This window comes from Peromyscus maniculatus, chromosome 1 (genome assembly GCF_049852395.1).
Source record: "Peromyscus maniculatus bairdii isolate BWxNUB_F1_BW_parent chromosome 1, HU_Pman_BW_mat_3.1, whole genome shotgun sequence".
In the NCBI taxonomy this organism is placed as follows: Eukaryota; Metazoa; Chordata; class Mammalia; order Rodentia; family Cricetidae; genus Peromyscus; species Peromyscus maniculatus.
Genome location: NC_134852.1, coordinates 49,673,508 through 49,691,843, shown reverse-complemented (window position 1 = coordinate 49,691,843; position 18,336 = coordinate 49,673,508). Strand labels below are relative to the sequence as shown.

The 18,336-nt window shown below is 43.3% G+C and overlaps 1 protein-coding gene across 5 annotated transcripts in view; it reads right to left on the bottom strand.

Annotated features, from left to right (window-relative positions):
- Tdrd12 (tudor domain containing 12) overlaps positions 1-17,407 on the bottom strand; it is an 88,470-nt gene extending 71,063 nt beyond the window's left edge. For 4 of the 5 annotated variants that reach the window (XR_013053076.1, XM_076577638.1, XM_076577627.1 and 1 more), the window contains exons 1-4: positions 17,235-17,407; positions 9,863-10,021; positions 5,838-5,974; positions 3,938-4,057 (exon numbers count right to left, since the gene is read on the bottom strand). Coding sequence is in view for 4 of the 5 variants with exons in the window: in XM_076577638.1 (XP_076433753.1) it covers positions 3,938-4,057; positions 5,838-5,974; positions 9,863-10,021; positions 17,235-17,258 (440 nt within the window). In the remaining variant the exon portion in view is untranslated. Of the gene's footprint in view, positions 1-3,937; positions 4,058-5,837; positions 5,975-9,862; positions 10,022-17,022; positions 17,163-17,234 lie in introns of those variants that run through there. The other variant, XM_076577634.1, reaches the window with a different exon arrangement.
- Between the last annotated feature and the right edge of the window lie 929 nt (positions 17,408-18,336).

The following is an 18,336-nucleotide window of genomic DNA, read 5'->3' as shown; positions in this document are numbered from 1 at the left end:
GACAGTGCTTGGGTGACCAAGAACCAGAGCCTAGATAGCTGAGGGACCTAGGATAAAACCAAAAACTGCTAGCTTTGTTATTGTTTAAAGATATCAACAGGATGACATCTGCTCTACTCATAGATGTAGGATATTATTTAAGGTGTGTTACTGCAGGAATATATCTATTATATGAACTCAGCTGATTATGGCAAAGCCACTACCTGAAGGGATCAAGGAATTACTTCAGAGGAAGCCAAATGCCAAGGAGCTTTTGGTGTTATTTGGCTTGTTATATATCAGCTGTATTCTGTTATGAAAATCACGTGTGCCTTCATAGTTTTCCCAATTGATTTTTCCCTAAGAAGTGCTAACAGTGTGGACTGATCACTCTCTGGACATAAACATTCAAGGTATTTGCAGAACAGCCTCAGGAAAGGCTTCCTTCCCTCAGGCCCATCTGTTTCTCCCCTTTCAGCACTGGAATCAGATATGTCCCTTAGCCACTTTCAAGGACTAACAGAAATAACAAGTCCAGACCACTACATAGAAGTCTCCTGATTTAAGGTAAATTCCACAAGGAGACACCACCTAGGTCAGGTGGACCTTAAGTAATAGCTTTACACAATTTAGCTCGGACCCTCCTTTCTTACAGCCTTACTAACTTTATAGACCCCTAACTTCTTACCTAACCACTTCTCAGAATGTAGACTGAGCACATAGACCCCCTTTTTCATATACTAAGCGGTCATTAGCACTCAGTTGACCTCCTTTTTTACCACTCCCATTTTGGATTGTAAAAGAAAGCCTGGTGGTCACTGCCTGAGGAAAATTCTTACCTGCCTTTATGACCCCATAGAATTCAAGCCTGGTGACCTTGCTCAACCAGGGGCTTGCTATGGCTTGGGTTTATAACTGGATTTCTAGGAGACTTCGGAGGAGGAACACAGAGGACAGAGAGAATAAGGAGCTGGAGAAGAGAAAGGAGAATGGAAGAACTAGATGGATAAGAACTGGAGAGAAACAAACTGAGATGGGGAAAAACTAGATTAAAGGGCTAGACGAGAGTACTGAAGAGAATACTAAAGGAACAAGATGGAAGATGAGGAAGAGCCAGATGGGGAAGAACAAGATGAGGAAGAACAAGATGAGAGAGAAGAGATGGGAGAGAAGCTGATATGGGAAAGAACTAGATAGATGAGAACCTAGAAGGGGCAGAACTAAGATGAAGGAATTTAGATAGAACCTAGAGGGGCCAGCAGATACATGTAGAGAGAAATCAGGCAAGAAAGGAGCTAAAAATGAGAGCAGAGTAGAAGCTTGTAGAGAGACAACTGACAAAAAATAATAAGATGTATGGACTAAGGAGTTTCATGTACATAGATTCATTTCTTTTCATCAAAGATTAATTATCTGCTGGTTGTAGATTCTTCCCAGAGACTATTGAGGGGCTGGACCCCTAGTCCTCAATATGTTACTTTTGTTTATGTTGCATTTGTTTAACTCTGTGAAGCTGTGTTACTGTACCTGTCTAAAACACTTGATGGTCTAGTAAAGAGCTGAATGGTCAATAGCAAGGCAGGAGAAAGGATAGGCGGGGTTGGCAGATAGAGAGGATACATAGAGGGAGAAATCTGGGAGGAAAAAAGATCAAAGAAGTAGCCAGAGAAGGAGGAGTACATCAGGGGCCAGCCACCCAGCTACACAGCAAGCCACGGAGTAAAAGTAAGATTTACATAAGTAAAAAAGCCTAGAGGCAAAAGGTAGACAGAAAATATAAGTTAAGAAAAGCTGGTTAGAAACTAAGCCAAGCTAAGCCTGGGCATTCATAAGTAAGATTCATCTCTGTGATTTATTTGGGAGCTGGGTGGCAGCCCCCCAAAAGAGCAAAAAGAAAACAACAACAGTGGGCTGTCGAAGATGAACCAGGTCCAGCAGGTAAGGAAACTTGCAAGAAACAAGCCAAGCTAAGGCCGGGCATTTATAAGTAATAATAATCCTCCATTTATGATTTACTTGGGAGCTGGGCGGTGGGTCCCCCCAAAAAGAAAAACAAACAACAACACATAGATCAGTGCCTTGGCTGGCCACCAGAGAAGCTTCTTTCTGCAGCAGATGGAACAAATAGTAACCCACAGCCATAGAAGCAGAAAGTGGCAGACCTTGGAACACTCAGCCCTAAATGGGATGACTATCAAATCCCTCCCCTGAAAGCTCAGGGGACCCCGAGGAAGAGGAGGCAGAAAGAGGGTAAAGAGCCAGAGGGGATGGAGGACACCAAGAAAATAAGGCCCTCTAAGTCACCATGACCAATGTACATATGAACTCAAGAGACGAAGGCAGCATGCAGACAGCCTGCGTGGGTCTGCACCAGGTCCCTTGCATATACATTATGGCTTCCAGCTTAAGGATTTTTTGGGATTCCTGAGTGTGGGAACAAGCAAGCCTCTGCTTCCCGTGCCTTCTCCTGGGCTCTTTTCCTTCTCTTGGTTTGTCCTGTCCAACTCTGATGTGGCAGTTTTTGTTTTATCTTATTCTATTTTATTTTGTTATATATTTATTATTAGCTCTCAAAGTCCTGTTTTCTAATGAGAAATAGAGAGTGGACTGGGACAGGAGGAGATGAGGGAAAGAACTGAGAAACCGTAATCAGGATGTATTATGTGAGAAAAAAAACATTTTCAGTAAAAGGGGGGAAATATCATTCAGGGAGGCTTGGTCATTTTCAAAGCAGTTTGGATTATGTTAGGTAAACACTTGGGAAAAAATTTGGTAATGAAGTCTCATTATAAATTTCTCACAAGAAAAAAAGATGAAAATGGAAAATACTCACTTTCACTACTGCAGTTATCAGAACTTAGGTTTTGTATTGTTTCTGCTTGTTTTTGAGACCAAATCTCACAGCACCACCAAGGCAACAAGCAGTCCGTCCTCTCACATCAGCCTCGGGTATGTGAATTACAGGCAGACACCACCACACCCAGCTTATTATACTTTTTTCGTTATCACAACCATCAGATTTCCCTGTTTTTAATTTTAGAAAAAATTCATAAAAGTAACCGGGGTGGTGGTGGCACACTCTAATCTCAGCACTTGGGAGGCAGAGGCAGGTGGATCTCTGTGAGTTTGAGGCCAGCCTGGGCTACAGAATGAGTTCCAGGACAGGCTGCAAAGCTACACAGAGAAACCCTGTCTCGAAAAACAAAAAAAATTTAAAAAAAAATTCATAGAAGTAAAGCAACTTCACCTTGCTGGCAAATGAACCTAAGTAGTATACAAATCTACTCAAAATAAAAAGAAACAGGAAAGTAACTGGAGAGCCCCCACATACAAAACCTGTACATTAGAACAGCTATTTTACTCATTTTGTTGGAAGAAAGAAAGAAAGAGAGAGAGAGAGAGAGAGAGAGAGAGAGAGAGAGAGAGAGAGAGAGAGAGAGAGAGAAAGGGAGGAAGGGAGGGAGGGAGAATGAAAGAAAGAGAGAAAGAGAGGGGGGGGAAGGAAGGAAGGGAGGGAGGGAGGGAGGGAGGGAGGAAGGAAGAAAGACAGACATTGTCCTTACATTCAAAAGGACACTTCACAGCCTTTTCATCTCATTTCCCACGCTGCTTACTAGGAAGGAGAATTTAAAAACCGCAGTGTTTTGTGTGACAGGTCATTGTCTTTTATTTCTAAGATAACAAGGACACCAGATCCTATCCCCTTATTCAGTAAGGCTGTCGTCTTATGTCAGATCATCTCAGGAAAGATTTAATCTAGAGGGAACACTGACTTCACAATGGCATACCATGGCATTGGAGGTCTGTTCGCCCAACCCTGCATGCAAGTGGAATCAACTTTTAATTAACTACACTTTACTTTCTGATTGTGCTCTTTATAACAAATGATGGAAACACATACAAAATAAAAAGGGTGCGAATATTTAAAGCTTTCCAAAAAAAAAAAAGCTGTACTTACACAATTTCAGCAGTGTCTTCACAGAAGTCAATGTGCAATGTCACGGGTTTTGTACAGTAAAGTCTGAATTTTTTTGCTCTATAAGGAAGCTGCATAAAGGATTCTACTGCAACTCGGATGCTTAAAGGTAAAATACAAATAATTCTATTATAAGTAAAAATTACACATAATAAATTCATTTAAAGCCCACTTATATAATTAATATCTCTATACAGAAAACAATTATTCCTTTTCCTGATATAGCTACAATGCTTAGAGACATCTGGCTATAAGCTGTTCCCAATGGAGCAAAAGACAACTTAAGTTTTATGTATAAAGGACTACATATTATACATAATCTATGTGATTAAAATTTCATGGCACAGCAAAAACTACATCTAATGAGGCTACAAATGGTGAGAAATGCTTGACTACCAATTGAACCTGTGAAGAAGTCTATTTGAAATTTTATTTTTATTCTTTTAGATAAGGTCTCACCTAGTTCCGACAGGCCTGCTTCCATATCCAAGTGCTAGGATTACAGGCATGTGTCAGAATCACCATGCTGCTATTTAAGATTTTGAAACACCAAAATCAGGCAGGTGGGGTACCACCAAGCCTGCTGCCTGAGTCTGACCTCTGAAGACAGCCACATGGGGCTCAGAAGGGAAGGAAGAGGACTGACCCCTGCAAACTGTCCCCTAACCTCCGTATGTGTACTGTGGCTTAAATATCAACCCCAACACACACAACGTGTCAGAATCACACAAAAGTTCCTGTAAACAGGAACATGTTGTCACAGAGCTGGAGGACTAAGATTTGATAAATTACACTATTTTTCTTCAGGCAAACTACAGGTCACTTTAACCTATCACATTTAAATATCAACTGGCTCTCTTCCTGGGTCCCCACCATTCCCTCCATGGGCAACTACACAGGCTTGTTATCTAGGAAAGGGTAGAAAAATGGTGGCTGTACTGAACTTCTTCCTGGACTCTTTCATCACGTAATTCTTTTGTCCTTTAAAAAAAAAATAGAGATTGTAAAGCTGTGGACACAAGCTGCTTCTTCCTGTACTCTCTATAAACCCTAATGTCCCATTTGCCACATGTCTGAAGTAACTGCAGTCTACTTTGTACAGTGCCTTATCCACGGGAAGAAGGGTCCTCATATATACTTAACTGACCACTTTTATTCTGGGAAGGAAACTGGAAAGGTTGGCACAAATACAAAAACTGGCCTATTAGTTCCAGTAAACCATGACATTCAGCCCCAGAATTGGAGCAGCCTGCCCAATGGACATTTGGTTCCTGTGGCCTGCCATATAACCAAGAACGTATGCTTGCATACTTTGTCCTGGGTACCCTAACGGTGGTCTCTCTGCATCCTTCTCCTCTAAGAGACAAAAAGTTTCTACCTCTTGGCAGTATCATTCTTGAACCAAATCTCCCTGTAAGACCTCCGGTGTCCATGAACAAGCTAAGGGAACAGCAGTTGACAGAGGCACCAAGAGATGCAGAGAGGAAGGTTTGCCTTATGCTTTCAGAACAGAAGCCACCTCTGAGCCCCATTCTGACCACTTGTGCTCCCGAGCCTCCTTCCTTTAAAAATTGACGTTGGTTTTGTTGGAGAGATAACTTAGCAGTTAAGAACATAAGCTGCTATGGCAGAGGTCCTGAATTTGGTCCTATCCACCCACATCAGGTGGCTCATAACTGCCTTAACTCCAGTGCCAAGGATCCAATGGTCTTCTGCCACTTCTGCCACACACACAGACACACACACAGTACACATGTACACATGATTAAAACACATAATTTTTTAAGAACAAGAATTAAATGTGCTTCCTTTATTGACATTTTCCTTTAAAACTGGCATTTGTCTCCTTAAGGCATATAAGGCAAAATGAACACATATGTACTTTTTAGATTTTACTGGAATATACTTGGCAAAATCCACAAGGAAACACTCTGCCAGATAATGGTCTGCGGAAGAGATGATGGACTTAATCACAGCCCGGCACCAGCACTTCAGCTCCTGACAGTATACCACACACACCTGCAAATGAAAACAAATCTCCAGTCACACACGAGACGTCAGAAGTCCCTCAGCTCATCACAGGCAAGAGCTACAGGGATCACTGCCCGAGGACAGAAGTTCAGGGAATGTTTTCTTACTATAGCAGTTCCCTTTCATCGCTCACAGTTAGCTATAATCTGAAAAGATAAAAGAAAGTTCCAGAAGCAAACAATTCATAACTTTACTTATCGTCTGCTCCAAGTCGCATAAGGAATTCTTACACCATCTTGCTTCATTGAGCCTAGGAACACGACTTGCTCACTTGCCTAGCACATACTATTTAAACAGTACCGGTCTCTTAATCACTCACAAGTCATCCTGTCTTGGACATCAGGCCAGCTGTCACAGGACTGCAGTACTTGGTTCAAATAACCTTCATTTCACCTAAAAATAGCCCTAGAGCAAATTTTTATTATAGTATACTGTCATGGTGATGTTACTTTATTATTGTTGCAGTGTCTTTGTAAATTACGTTCTGCAGTAACTCAGATCTCTAACAGTCTTAGCAGGGTAGCTCCTTAACCAGGTTGTCTCTACAACATGCAAGTTAAAATGCACTGTTCTCTTTAGTCAGAGAACAAAATGAACAATGGACGTCAGAAACTTCCACCCCTGGTTCCTTTTCCCCACGGCCTCACACACTTGAATATCTATTTTTTGTCTGGCATAAACAGTTTCTGGTTTTACGACCGTATGAACTTTTTCTTCTGGGGTTTGTTTGGGCAATATACATTGTGTGGGAGCCCATAACTGACTCAGTTTCCCAGTTTGAATCTGAAGTCTATTCATAGTCAATAGAATTTAAGCTTGCTTGCTCCAGGGCTGTGAGAAAGTCCTGATTAGCCCACAGGAAGGAACACACTATCTAACTAGACACAGGCTGCTGATGCCAGCTGGAGGTACATTGAGATAGAAAATGAAACTGCCTGCTCCTTGACGCAAGGCAGGATAGATAGCGGTTGAATGCCTGTGCTGTGCATTGTTCTACCTCTGTCCTTCAAAATGTGTATAAACTGGCTGTGAAATAAACTCGGGGCCGTGAGGCACTGACCGGCAGACCTCTCGACTCTCTTCTGTCCTCTTCATTGTCTCTTCAATCCGCACGCCTCTGCCCAGCTACCCAGCTGACTGCTGGCAGGCCTGATAACACTGCCTGCCACACACTAAGTCTTCAAAAACTGAATGCCTGCAGCTGCTCTTAAAGGAACCACCATGATGATCCTTACTGGACCACAAGGCCCCACCAGGCCGCAGGCAGTCCCACTTGACTGGCAATCTACACCCAGGCCAACCATGTGCTGACCACAGGCTTTTATAAGGCCACCCTGCAAACTGAAGTTGGAAAATACAGTGCAGCCATTCCACAAGAACTTTACAGCTGGAGAGAATTCTGGCAAAGAATGAGGGCAACTTCTATTGAATGCCAAAATCAAAGACACCTGTGGGGTATATTGCACAGTTAACATCCTCACTCAGCATATTTTGAAATTCTTATTCTACAGCAGTCTATCAAGTATAACACTGATTACACATAATGAACAGGATGTAGCTCGTTAGTGAATCTATATGCAGAAACGCGGCTTCAATCCCTACTATTCAAAACACACACCTTTCTGGTAGTGACAACCTCCCTATAAAAACATGCCTTCTCGGGGTTGGGGATTTAGCTCAAGGCCCTGGGTTTGATCCTCAGCTCCAAAAACAAAAACAAACAAACAAACAAACAAAATGCCTTCTCCTTCATGCCTCTTCAAGAGACAAAGAGGGAACACAAGAAGCAGTGCCTGGCAGGGCTCCCATTCCTATCTCATGGATATGAAATGCCCAGGATGCTGTAAAGTTACCATGGTCTTGAGCCATGCAAACTGCACTCTTGCATGCTGCCTGATACCCTATCTTTTGTCAGCCACGTGCAGAAAAGCAGCTTACGAAAGATGCTCCTTCTGGGGAAGCAGCACCAAGCCCCTGGATTAAGGGCATCTGACACAGTAGCTTTTGAAAAAGAAAGTCACAAAGATGAAAATGGTACTTTCAAGTGCAAAGGGGCTGTGGTACAGTTCAGAGGCCTGCATGAAGCTCTGGGTTCCATCACTAGTACAAAAGAAAAATTAAGTAAATAAACAGAGAAGACTCTGAATACTGGATAACTGGGCATCAATCACTAAGATGAAAAATTGTAAGAATAAGAATCATTCTTAAGAGGGCTGGAGAGATGGCTCAGTGGTTAAGAGCACTGGCTGCTCTTCCAGAGGTCCTGAGTTCAATTCCCAGCATCCACATAGTGGCTCACAACCATCTGTAATGAGATCCGGTGCTCTCTTCTGGCATAAAGTTGTATGTGCAGATACAGCACTCATACATAAATTTAAAAAAAAATCATTCTTAAGTGTTTACACTACAAATTATTTATTTTCTGTTTTGGTTGTTGTTGTTGAGACTGGGTATCTCTACAGAGCCCTGGCTCTCTTGCCTGGACCTCACAGAGATCCACCTGCCTCTGCCTCCCCCAAGTGCCACCACACCCAGCCAACTATCTCATACTTTATTAGTTAACAAAGGAGGGAAACACACCCAGCCAACTATCTCATACTTTATTAGTTAACAAAGGAGGGAAACACACCCAGCCAACTATCTCATAATTTATTAGTTAACAAAGGAGGGAAACACACCCAGCTAACGATCTCATAATTTATTAGTTAACAAAGGAGGGAAAATTCTACTTTTGGATTTATGAATCCTAACTCGGAATGCAGAGGGACTGAGAAAAATCTTCTGTCAAAAACACAAATCAAAGAGCTGATCTAGGCAATGGTAGCCACTACTGAATGGAGAGACCATTAAGTAGACCACTGATGGTAATGTCAAGGGTGAGACCAGGCTGTCGCAATCTCAATCCACAGGCAACCTCCCAACATAGCCTTATCTCCCAAATTAATACAACAGAAAGTTCATGGCATAACTATTACTGAGGGAAAGAGAGATCAAATCTATTTAAACATTTCACTATGCTATCAGTCTACACGAAATAGAGGACAAAGGGGAGGGTTTAAGAGTAAACAGGCATCTGAAATACACAGACATCTGCACATGCACACACACCTTACAAGACCAGCTGACTACTTTCATTTTTCAAGCTAACATTTAGTGTTATAACATCATGTTATAGTGATAATGGGGGGGGGGGACACAAATATTTTCTAGTTTTTTTCTCAAAACAAGCTTATAAATCTCTTCCTATCACACTCTTGTAAAAGCCCACTCTCCTGAAAAAGGCCTGACAAGAGACTGTGGACGATGGAGTTTATGTTGTAAAAACACAGAGGGGCCACGACATGGAACAAATAGAATAAAATAACACAAGTTGCCCAAAGCCTGAATAACAACAATAACCAAAAAAATAAAAAATAAATAAGAAATAAAAAAAAATAAAAAAAGAAAGAAAAAAGAAAAAGAAAAGAAAAAAAAAGAGGCACCAGCACTAACTAGAATCCCACGTCCTGTTTGCTGAAGACTCTTCATGTATACATTGGGTCTAGAATATTCTGGCTCCCAGCCCCAGGAAGACAGACCATGTGCTTTTACAGTCAGGCAGGGAGATAGCTCTGCCAGTGAAGGTTCCTGCTGCAGGGCCAATGGAGTTTGACCCTGGAGCCCCCACGGTTGGAGAACCTTGCCCAACCATCCTCTTCCAAGACTAGGTTCTAGCTTGGGCAAAGTAAACTAGCACCAGGCGATGACAGGAGCTGCTGACTGTCCCAAGGCTTTCACCATCTAGGGGGAGGGAGAACGCTTTGCATTTTGAGTGCTGTTTTAAACACCGACATCGAAGCACATTTAGGCCTAATGACAACATAAGAAGGCACATACCTGCCCTTCTTCCAGCATTAATGGCTTTATTTCTATGTCTTGACACATGCTGTTATAGAAGTCATTCATGGCACTGTTTAGTTTTTGATAGTCGACTTCTTGTTCTAAAAAATGACTACATCCTTTTATAATTACCCAGAAGCAACCTGGATCTTCAATCTGTAAATATTTAAGAAGACAGAACAATGTATGATTTAGAAGTAGTCATGTGATATAAAACCTTATGTCACAGTAACTATTTCTAACGTTAAGGGATCTAACAAATCCTTGACAAGCACTTTTGTCTTAAATGGTCAGATTGAAGAAGATATGGTGGTACATCTATGTGAGTTTGATGCCAGCCTGGTCTACACAACGGGTTCCAAAACAGCCAGAGCTATATAATGACACCCTGTCTTGAAAAACAAACAAACAAAAAAAAATATAAAAACAAAAACAGGCAACAAAAACAAAAAAGGTCAGACTGAAGATAAAATCCCCAAACACATAAACAAGCATAGGCAAGCAATTCTTAATTATGTGCACAATTCAAAACCAAACAGGATACTAAGCATGGCAGCACATGTGTAAAATAGTAGTACTCAGGAGGCTGAGGCAGGGGGATAACAAGTTCAAAACCAGTCTAGAATATGGGTCTAACTCCTGTTTCAAATTCTACCCCCACGCCCCCACCCCGGAAAGGCAAACAGATGCCCTTGATCTCCAATATTTCAAAATATACATGATATACATAAGCAAGCCATGGACAGTATTTATAACCATTTTTTTAAGAAAGAAAAAAAATCTGCTGGGAGTGGTGGCGCATGCCTTTAATTCCAGCACTCAGGAGGCAGAGGCAGAGGCAGGTGGATCTCTGTGAGTTTTAGGCCAACCCAGTCTACAGAGCGAGTTCCAGGACAGCCAGGGCTATATGTAAGATAGATTCTGTCTTAAAACAAAACAAACAAAAAACAAAAACAAAATAAAATAACGTAAGTGTGGGAAGCCAAGGAAGCTCTGAGTGAGTCTGTAAGGAGCAGATCAAGTCCTAAGTATGTGTATTGTTGACATGGGCACAGGCACGTCATGGACACCAATGCCTCAGACTCGTGGGAGTCAGCAAGCAAAGCCTTCCTCTGGTTGGAGTGTGGATGGTGACAGTGTGTATAAAAACAAACAACTACAGCTTCCTCCTCCTGGTGACTGCAACTCCAGAAGGCTCTGATACCAAGACTCCTTTTGGACCAGCTAAGCCCTCATGCTCCTGCTGTACATCATGAGCTCACTGAGGTTCTGGTTGAGCATAGTTGTTGCTGCTCCATCAGAGTGCACACAGCCCACCCTATCCCAGTCTTTCAGTGTGTGTGTCTATGTATCTATCCCTTCTTCACTCACCTCAGTCAGGTTAAGTCAAAGTCACACAGGACGCAGTGCATGTTGACAGTCTATTATTCATTCAAAGAGAGATGGGGGCTGGAGATGGAGCTCAGTCGGTAACGCACTTGCCCAGTATGTCTGACATTTTCCTCTCACCTCCAGCATGTCATAAAATGGGAGGAGTTGGCACACACCTGGAATCCCAGCACTTAGGAGGCAGAGGGAGGAGGATGGGAGTTCAACAACATCCACAGTTACACAGGGGGTAACTATGTTACATAGAGGGTTACATAGAGGGAGGATGGGGGCAGGGCGAGGAATGAAAGAAAGCCAACGAGGGGCTGGGATACGGTTCAGTGGTAGATTGCACTTAACTAGCATGGGCAACGCCCTGGACTACACTCTCAGCACCACCCTCCCCAGCCCCCCAAAAAAAGCTGGGATAGGATAACAGATAAATCAAACAAATATAAATTATTACCTGGGGAAAGGGAAGAGTAGAGTAGAAGGTTAAAGTCAGAGCTATCTGAATTTATCTTGTTATACATTATTATTTAAAAACAATCAGAGCAGTGAGATGGCTCGGCCATAAAGGTGCCAGCCTGCCGCCAAGACCCGAGTGGTTTGATCCCTGGAACCCAAAAAGTAGGAGACAACTTCCACAAGTTGTTAAGTTGTCCTTTGACCTCTACATGCCTGCTGCCGAGCACACACGCACAGAATAAATTAAATGGAATAACAAGACCTACAAGAGATGAAGAGAAAGCAGCAGCTAAAACCACTTGCTCCCCTTCCAAAGGACCTGAGTTCATTCCCAGACCTCAAGCCTGGGAGCTCAAAACCACCTGTAACTCCAGTTCCAGATGATCTAATGCCGTCTCATCACACACGGTATAACCCAGATACATACAGTCAGTGTTCTGTTGCTGTGAAGACACTATGAGTATGCAACTCTTAAAAATGACAGCATTTAATTGTTTCTGGCTTACAGTTCAGGGGTTTAGTCCATTATCAGCATGGTACCACACAGGCAGACATGGTGCTGGAGAAGGAGCTGAGAGTTCTACATCCAGATTCACAAGCAGGAAGAGAGAGCCAGTGGGCCTGGCTTAGGCTTTTGAAAACCTCAAAGCCCACCTCTTGAGACACTTCCTCCAACAAGGAAGTTTCAGATCTTTTCAAATAATGCCCAGTGACCAAGCAATCAAATCTATGAGCCTATGGAGCCTATCCTTATCCAATCACACATAGAAAAAAAAATTAAAAACTGCACAAAGTATCATTTTTAGAGATAAGCTAGAAAGTGGAAAAAGTTAAATTTGAATTAAAAACACCAATTAAAACCACCATTGATTTTGCAAATGCACATTCTACCTCTGCCTGTTGAGAGGAGGGACTAGAGCAACAAGACACCACAACTCCGCATCCTACACACCAGAGAGCAGGGGTACAAGTTTGATGCAGTATTTTCTACTCTTCTGAAGGTGTGATTTTATTATTCATTTACTTATTTCAGTTGTTTGAGACAGGGTTTCTCTGTGTAGTTTTGGAGCCTGTCCTGGATCTTGCTCTGTAGCACAGGCTGGCCTGGAACTCACAGAGATCTGCCTGGCGCTGCCTCCCAAGTGCTGGGATTAAAGGTGTGCACCACTGCCGCCCAGCTATTATTATTATTATTTTTTTTTTTTGGTTTTTCAAGGCAGGGTTTCTCTGTGTAGCTTTGCGCCTTTCCTAGGACTCACTTGGTAGCCCAGGCTGGCCTCGAACTCACAGAGATTCGCCTGCCTCTGCCTCCCACCGTTAAAGGCTAGGCTCACAACCAAAAATATTATTATTATTTTTAAAGACAAGATTTCACTATGTACCTTGACTTGCCTGGAACTGGCAATGTTTGAGGCTGGCCTCAAACTCACAAAGATCTACCTGCCTCTATCTACCTCCTGAGTGCTGGGATTAAAGGTGTGTACCACCATGATTGGATGTGTGAAGAATTTTATAATAATCGGAGGGTGGGGGAAGACATCAGTCATTCTGATTTTGTAGTCTGAAGTCAAATAATTAATAGCAAAAAGTCACCTTCATGCTTAATACAACAAGGAAGGGACAAATCAAGGTCCAGTAAGACCAGTTAATAGGCATATAAAGAATGTAACCATGATACACGGGCAAGAAAAGTCAGTAGGCAGTGACCCCAGGGCTGGGTACCCCCAGCTCAGTGGGAGGCACTTGCCTAATACCTCAAGGTCCAGAGCTCTATCCTAGAAAGGGAGAGAGGGAGGACACCCAAGTTGCCTAGATGCTTAACTGGCAAGGACTTGAAAGTAGCTCTTACAGTACGCTCAAGAACTTAAGGACCCGATGGCTACAGTGTCTAAAGAAGCTTAATTATGAAATGGGACTTTGCTGTGTTTTCGGTTTTGTGACAGAGCCTCACATAGCCCAAGCTAGCCTCCATCTTTTGAGTGCTAGGCTTACAAGAATGTGCCACGGCACCCAGCAGTATTTACAAATAGGATCTCTATTTCAAGGACAGGAAGTAAAACACAGGAAATAAAAATCTAATAGTGGTTTAGTGAACATTGGCTGGAGTGTGCTAGATAATACTGTAAGACAAGACTGTCAGGAAGACTGAAAATAAATTTGACAGTTTTTATGAACATAACTGTCTACATAGAAAATCCTAAGAATCCTATAAAAATATATTACAACTACTACTGAAACTGATGAAAGAAACTGAGACACAAGAATACAGGAAGAGCCAGAGCACACGTCTTTAGTCCCAGCACTCTCAGGAGGGAGACAGATCTCATTAAGTTCAAGGCCAGCCTGGTCTACATAGTGAGTCCTTGGCAAGTCGGGCTACTGAGTGAGATTATCTTTAAAAACAAAATAGCCGGGCAGTGGTGGCGCACGCCTTTAATCCCAGCACTCGGGAGGCAGAGGCAGACGGATTTCTGTGAGTTCGAGGCCAGCCTGGGCTACCAAGTGAGTTCCAGGAAAGGCGCAAAACTACACAGAGAAACCCTGTCTCGAAAAATCAAAATAATAATAATAATAATAATAATCAGGGCTGGAGAGCTGGCTGAGTGGTTAAGAGCACTGGCTGTTCTTCCAGAGGACCCAGGTTCAATTCCCAGCACCAACATGGCAGCTCACAACTGTCTATAACTCCAGTTCTAGGGGATCAGACACTCTCACACAGACATGTGTGCAGGCAAAACACCAATTGCATATAAAATAAAAGTAAGTAATTAAAAAAATCCTGGAAATACATTTACACTTGTGGATTGGAAGAATTAACATTGACATAAATGAAGATGCTAACACTGACTACAGGTTCAATTCTTATTATCAAATCCTAATGTCTTTTTTCTAAACAAAATTTTAAGGGACCCTAAGTAGCCAGCAAACCTCTAAAGAACAGCAAAGCTAAAGTGTTGGGGATGTAGATCAGTTGGTAGAATGCTTACCTAGCGATACATGAAGTCCTAGTTTCAATCCCCAGCATCACATAAAAAAACTGACCATGGTAGTGCATGCCTGTAATCCCAGCACTCCTGATGGAGGAGAGGACCAGGGTACTGAAGGAGGTAGAAGCCAGTCTCAGCTGGAGACATTGTATCAAAACCAAACTAGCTAGAAGGATCCATACCTGACTTCAAAACTTACTACAAAGCTACAATAATGCAAACAGTGTGGTGCTATTATATAATCATAGACATACAGACCAGAAGAATAAAAAGCCCAGGATGAAATCCTTTACAATGTGGTCCAATAATAGTTGGCAAAGGTCAGAAATCATTTTATGGGGAAATGATAGTCTTTCCAAAAGTATTATTGGGAAACTGAGTATTTCATGCTAAGGAAAGAACTTATTAACACCATATAGAAAAATTATTTCAAGGGTCTGGCAAGATGGCTCAGCAGGGATAGCCACTTGCTGGGGAAGCCTGGCAACCTCAGTTCAATCTCTGAAACCTATGTGAACATAGAAGAAGATAATTAGCTCTACAACTTTCTCATATATGCTATAGTTTGTGCCTCCTCATGATGAACATGAATGTACCCACACACAAAAAATGTACAAAAGAAAGAAAACTAAATCAAAATGTACCAAAGTCCTAACTGTGAGATGTATGACTATTAAGTCTGAGGTGCAAACAATACAAAAGCTTCACATTATTTTTGGCATTGGCTGCTTGGATATGACACATCAACAAAAGGGAAAATAAACTACTGAACTGATCAAAAGTGTACTGTATGCCTCCAGAAAGACTATCAATAAACAGTCAACCCACATGTCTTGGTCTCCTTTCTGTTGAGGTGATAAACAATGCAAGCGAAGAAAGGGCTTGTTCTGTGGCTGGCACTGCAGGGAAGTGAAGGCAGGCAGAACTCAAGAGGGAGCTAGGTCATCACATCCAGTCAAGAGCAGAGTGAGAACACACACCTGCATCCTTGCTTGCTTATGCTCAGCTAACTTTCCTAATTATACAATCCAGGATGCCAGGCCAGGGAATGCCAAGGCCCGCAGTGGGCTGGATCTTCCCACATCAATTAACAACCAAAACAATCACACACACACATCCACAGGCCAACCTGACCTAGGTAATTCCTAATTGAGACACTCTTCCCAGATGACTCTAGGTTATATCAAATGTAAGTAACCAGTGCACCATACAAGGGGAGAAAATTTTTGCAAATGCTTTTCAGGTAAGAGACTGATATTCAGAATGTAAAGAGAGCTTCTAAGACTCAACAACCACACCATAAACCTGAACCACTCAAAAAAAAAAAAAAAAAAAAAAAGGACCGACGACCTGAAATGGCATTTTCCCAATGAACAGGTGGCGGCCAATCATCCTGTGAAAAGATGCCTGGTGGGCTGTAGATGGCTCTGGTTAGGAGCCACTGGTTGCTTGCTCTTGCAGAGGACCTGAATTCAGTTCTCATCCATTCCTATCACCCATATCGGGCAACTCACAACTGCTTGGAACTACAGCTCTGAGGGTACCTGCACTCAAGTGCACATATACAGACACAGACACAGAATAAAAAATACATTTTTAATGATGGCTGGGTGTCGGAGTGCATGACTTTGATGCCAGCACTGGAGGGCCAAACACAGGTGGATCTCTGTAAGTTCAAGGCCATCTTGGTCTACATAAGGAGTACCAAGCAAATCAGGGTTACAAAATTGAGACCCTAAAATAAATAAATTAATTAAAATAAGCAGGGGCCGGGTGGTGGTGGTGCACGCCTTTAATCCCAGCACTTGGGAGGCAGAGCCAGGTGGATCTCTGTGAGTTCGAGGCCAGCCTGATCTACAGAGTGAGATCCAGGACAGGCACCAAACTACATAGAGAAACCCTGTCTTGAAAAGAAAAGAAGAGGGGAGGGGGGGAGGGGAGGGGGGAGGGGGGAGGGGAGGGGGGAGGGGAGGGGGGAGGGGGGGAGGGGAGAAGAAGAAAAGAAAAGAAAAGAAAGAAAGAAAGAAAAGGAAAGGAAAGAAAAGAAAAGAAGAAGAAGAGCCTGTAAGCCGATCCAGTAAAAGGTACTTGCCAGCAGGCTTGACTTCAGGTCAACCTTCAGGTCAGGTGTCCTTTGACCTCTGCATCTGCACTTGCACTCTCACAGGTAACACAAATATGTTAGATTAAATGACTGTACCAAGGTCACAAGGGCAAATTTTACATAATAAATTTAATTGTAACAGATCAGTTCATCAATGAATATTTAATTTTTGGGAGGTGGTTCTGTGAACTAAGTTCTCAGGATGTAGCCGAGGCTGGCCCGGAACTCACTGTGATTTTCCCTTCATGCTCCACTGAGAACCCAGTTCCTAATACTGGATAGTTGACGGCTATTCGCCTTCGCCATCGCCTCTGCAGCCTACGTTACCAGGGTGTGCAACTGTGTCCCTCCGAAGCGAGCCTCGGCAGCTGGGCTTCGGGGACCCCAAGATGGCAGCCGCACGTGGGGCGGCGCCTCGAGGGAGGTGGCCGGTGCGCCTCACCTTTAGCACCAGGACCTCCAGCATCCCGCCGACGCCTCCTTGTCCTTCTCCTTTACACCACACAGCTCTCTGGGGCCACAGCTCGCGTCCCTCACCACCACGCTGAGGACCTCGCACGCGCCGCGCACGCACCGTCAACGGCCCGCGCTGTTCACCCTGCGCCTGCGCACAGGCCTCGCGAGGGCTAGAGAGCACCTGCGCGCCAACGGCCTGGATAACGGCCTGGCTGCGTACAGCGCCACCCTGAGGCGTGGCGGTGAACTACAAGGTTAGAAAGGACACAGTCCCTCTCCTCCAGTGCACAAGGTCTTACTTACCCCCCCCTCCGAGGATGGCGTGGCTGCATGCAAGCCAAGGCTTTACCAGTATTGCCTGCCAGGAAACCCTGCTCTCCACTACCTTTGGACCAGCTTCCATCCTCCATCATAGTGCTTCTGTTGGATCTCTCCCATATCAATACCTGACTTTGGCTTGCAGTCATGGTACCGTTTTCTAATCAGCCACTCAGGTCTTGCAGCTTCCTGGCATCATTTCCACCTGACCACATTCCAGACAAGGCCTCACCTCCTGAGGTTCTGCCCACACCTGTATTTCATTGTGGTGTTAGCACGGGGTTTCTTTAAACTCCCCATTTTCTCATCTCCCGTATTGGGGGATAGCGTTTCTGAGTTAGATGTGATCGATCACACTGAAACAAAGGCCACTCAGAAGCACAGGGAAGGTTAGCTGTCAGTGCTCCTCGGGCACCTCCAAAAAACAAAACGAAGTGGGAAAATAGTCCATTAAAATTAAAGGAACCACGACTCTGAAAAGGTGATAGACCTAAATGGTTTTACAAAAGAATTCTTTAATGGTTGAATTCTGAAAAAAACAAAATTGCTTCAGTTTGTATTCAATTGTATTCATCTTCTGGTAAAGTACTCAAGATGGCAAAGAGACTCGACTTCAAGAAAGTGTGGAAATTGGAGGAGAGGGGGCCATGTGTTTGGGAAACAATATGCACATAGCATCCAGTTTTCAGAGCAAGCTTGAGGAACTGGAGGTGATGGTGTACGTCATCTTTAATCCCAGCACTCAGGAGGCAGAGGCAGGCAGATCTCTG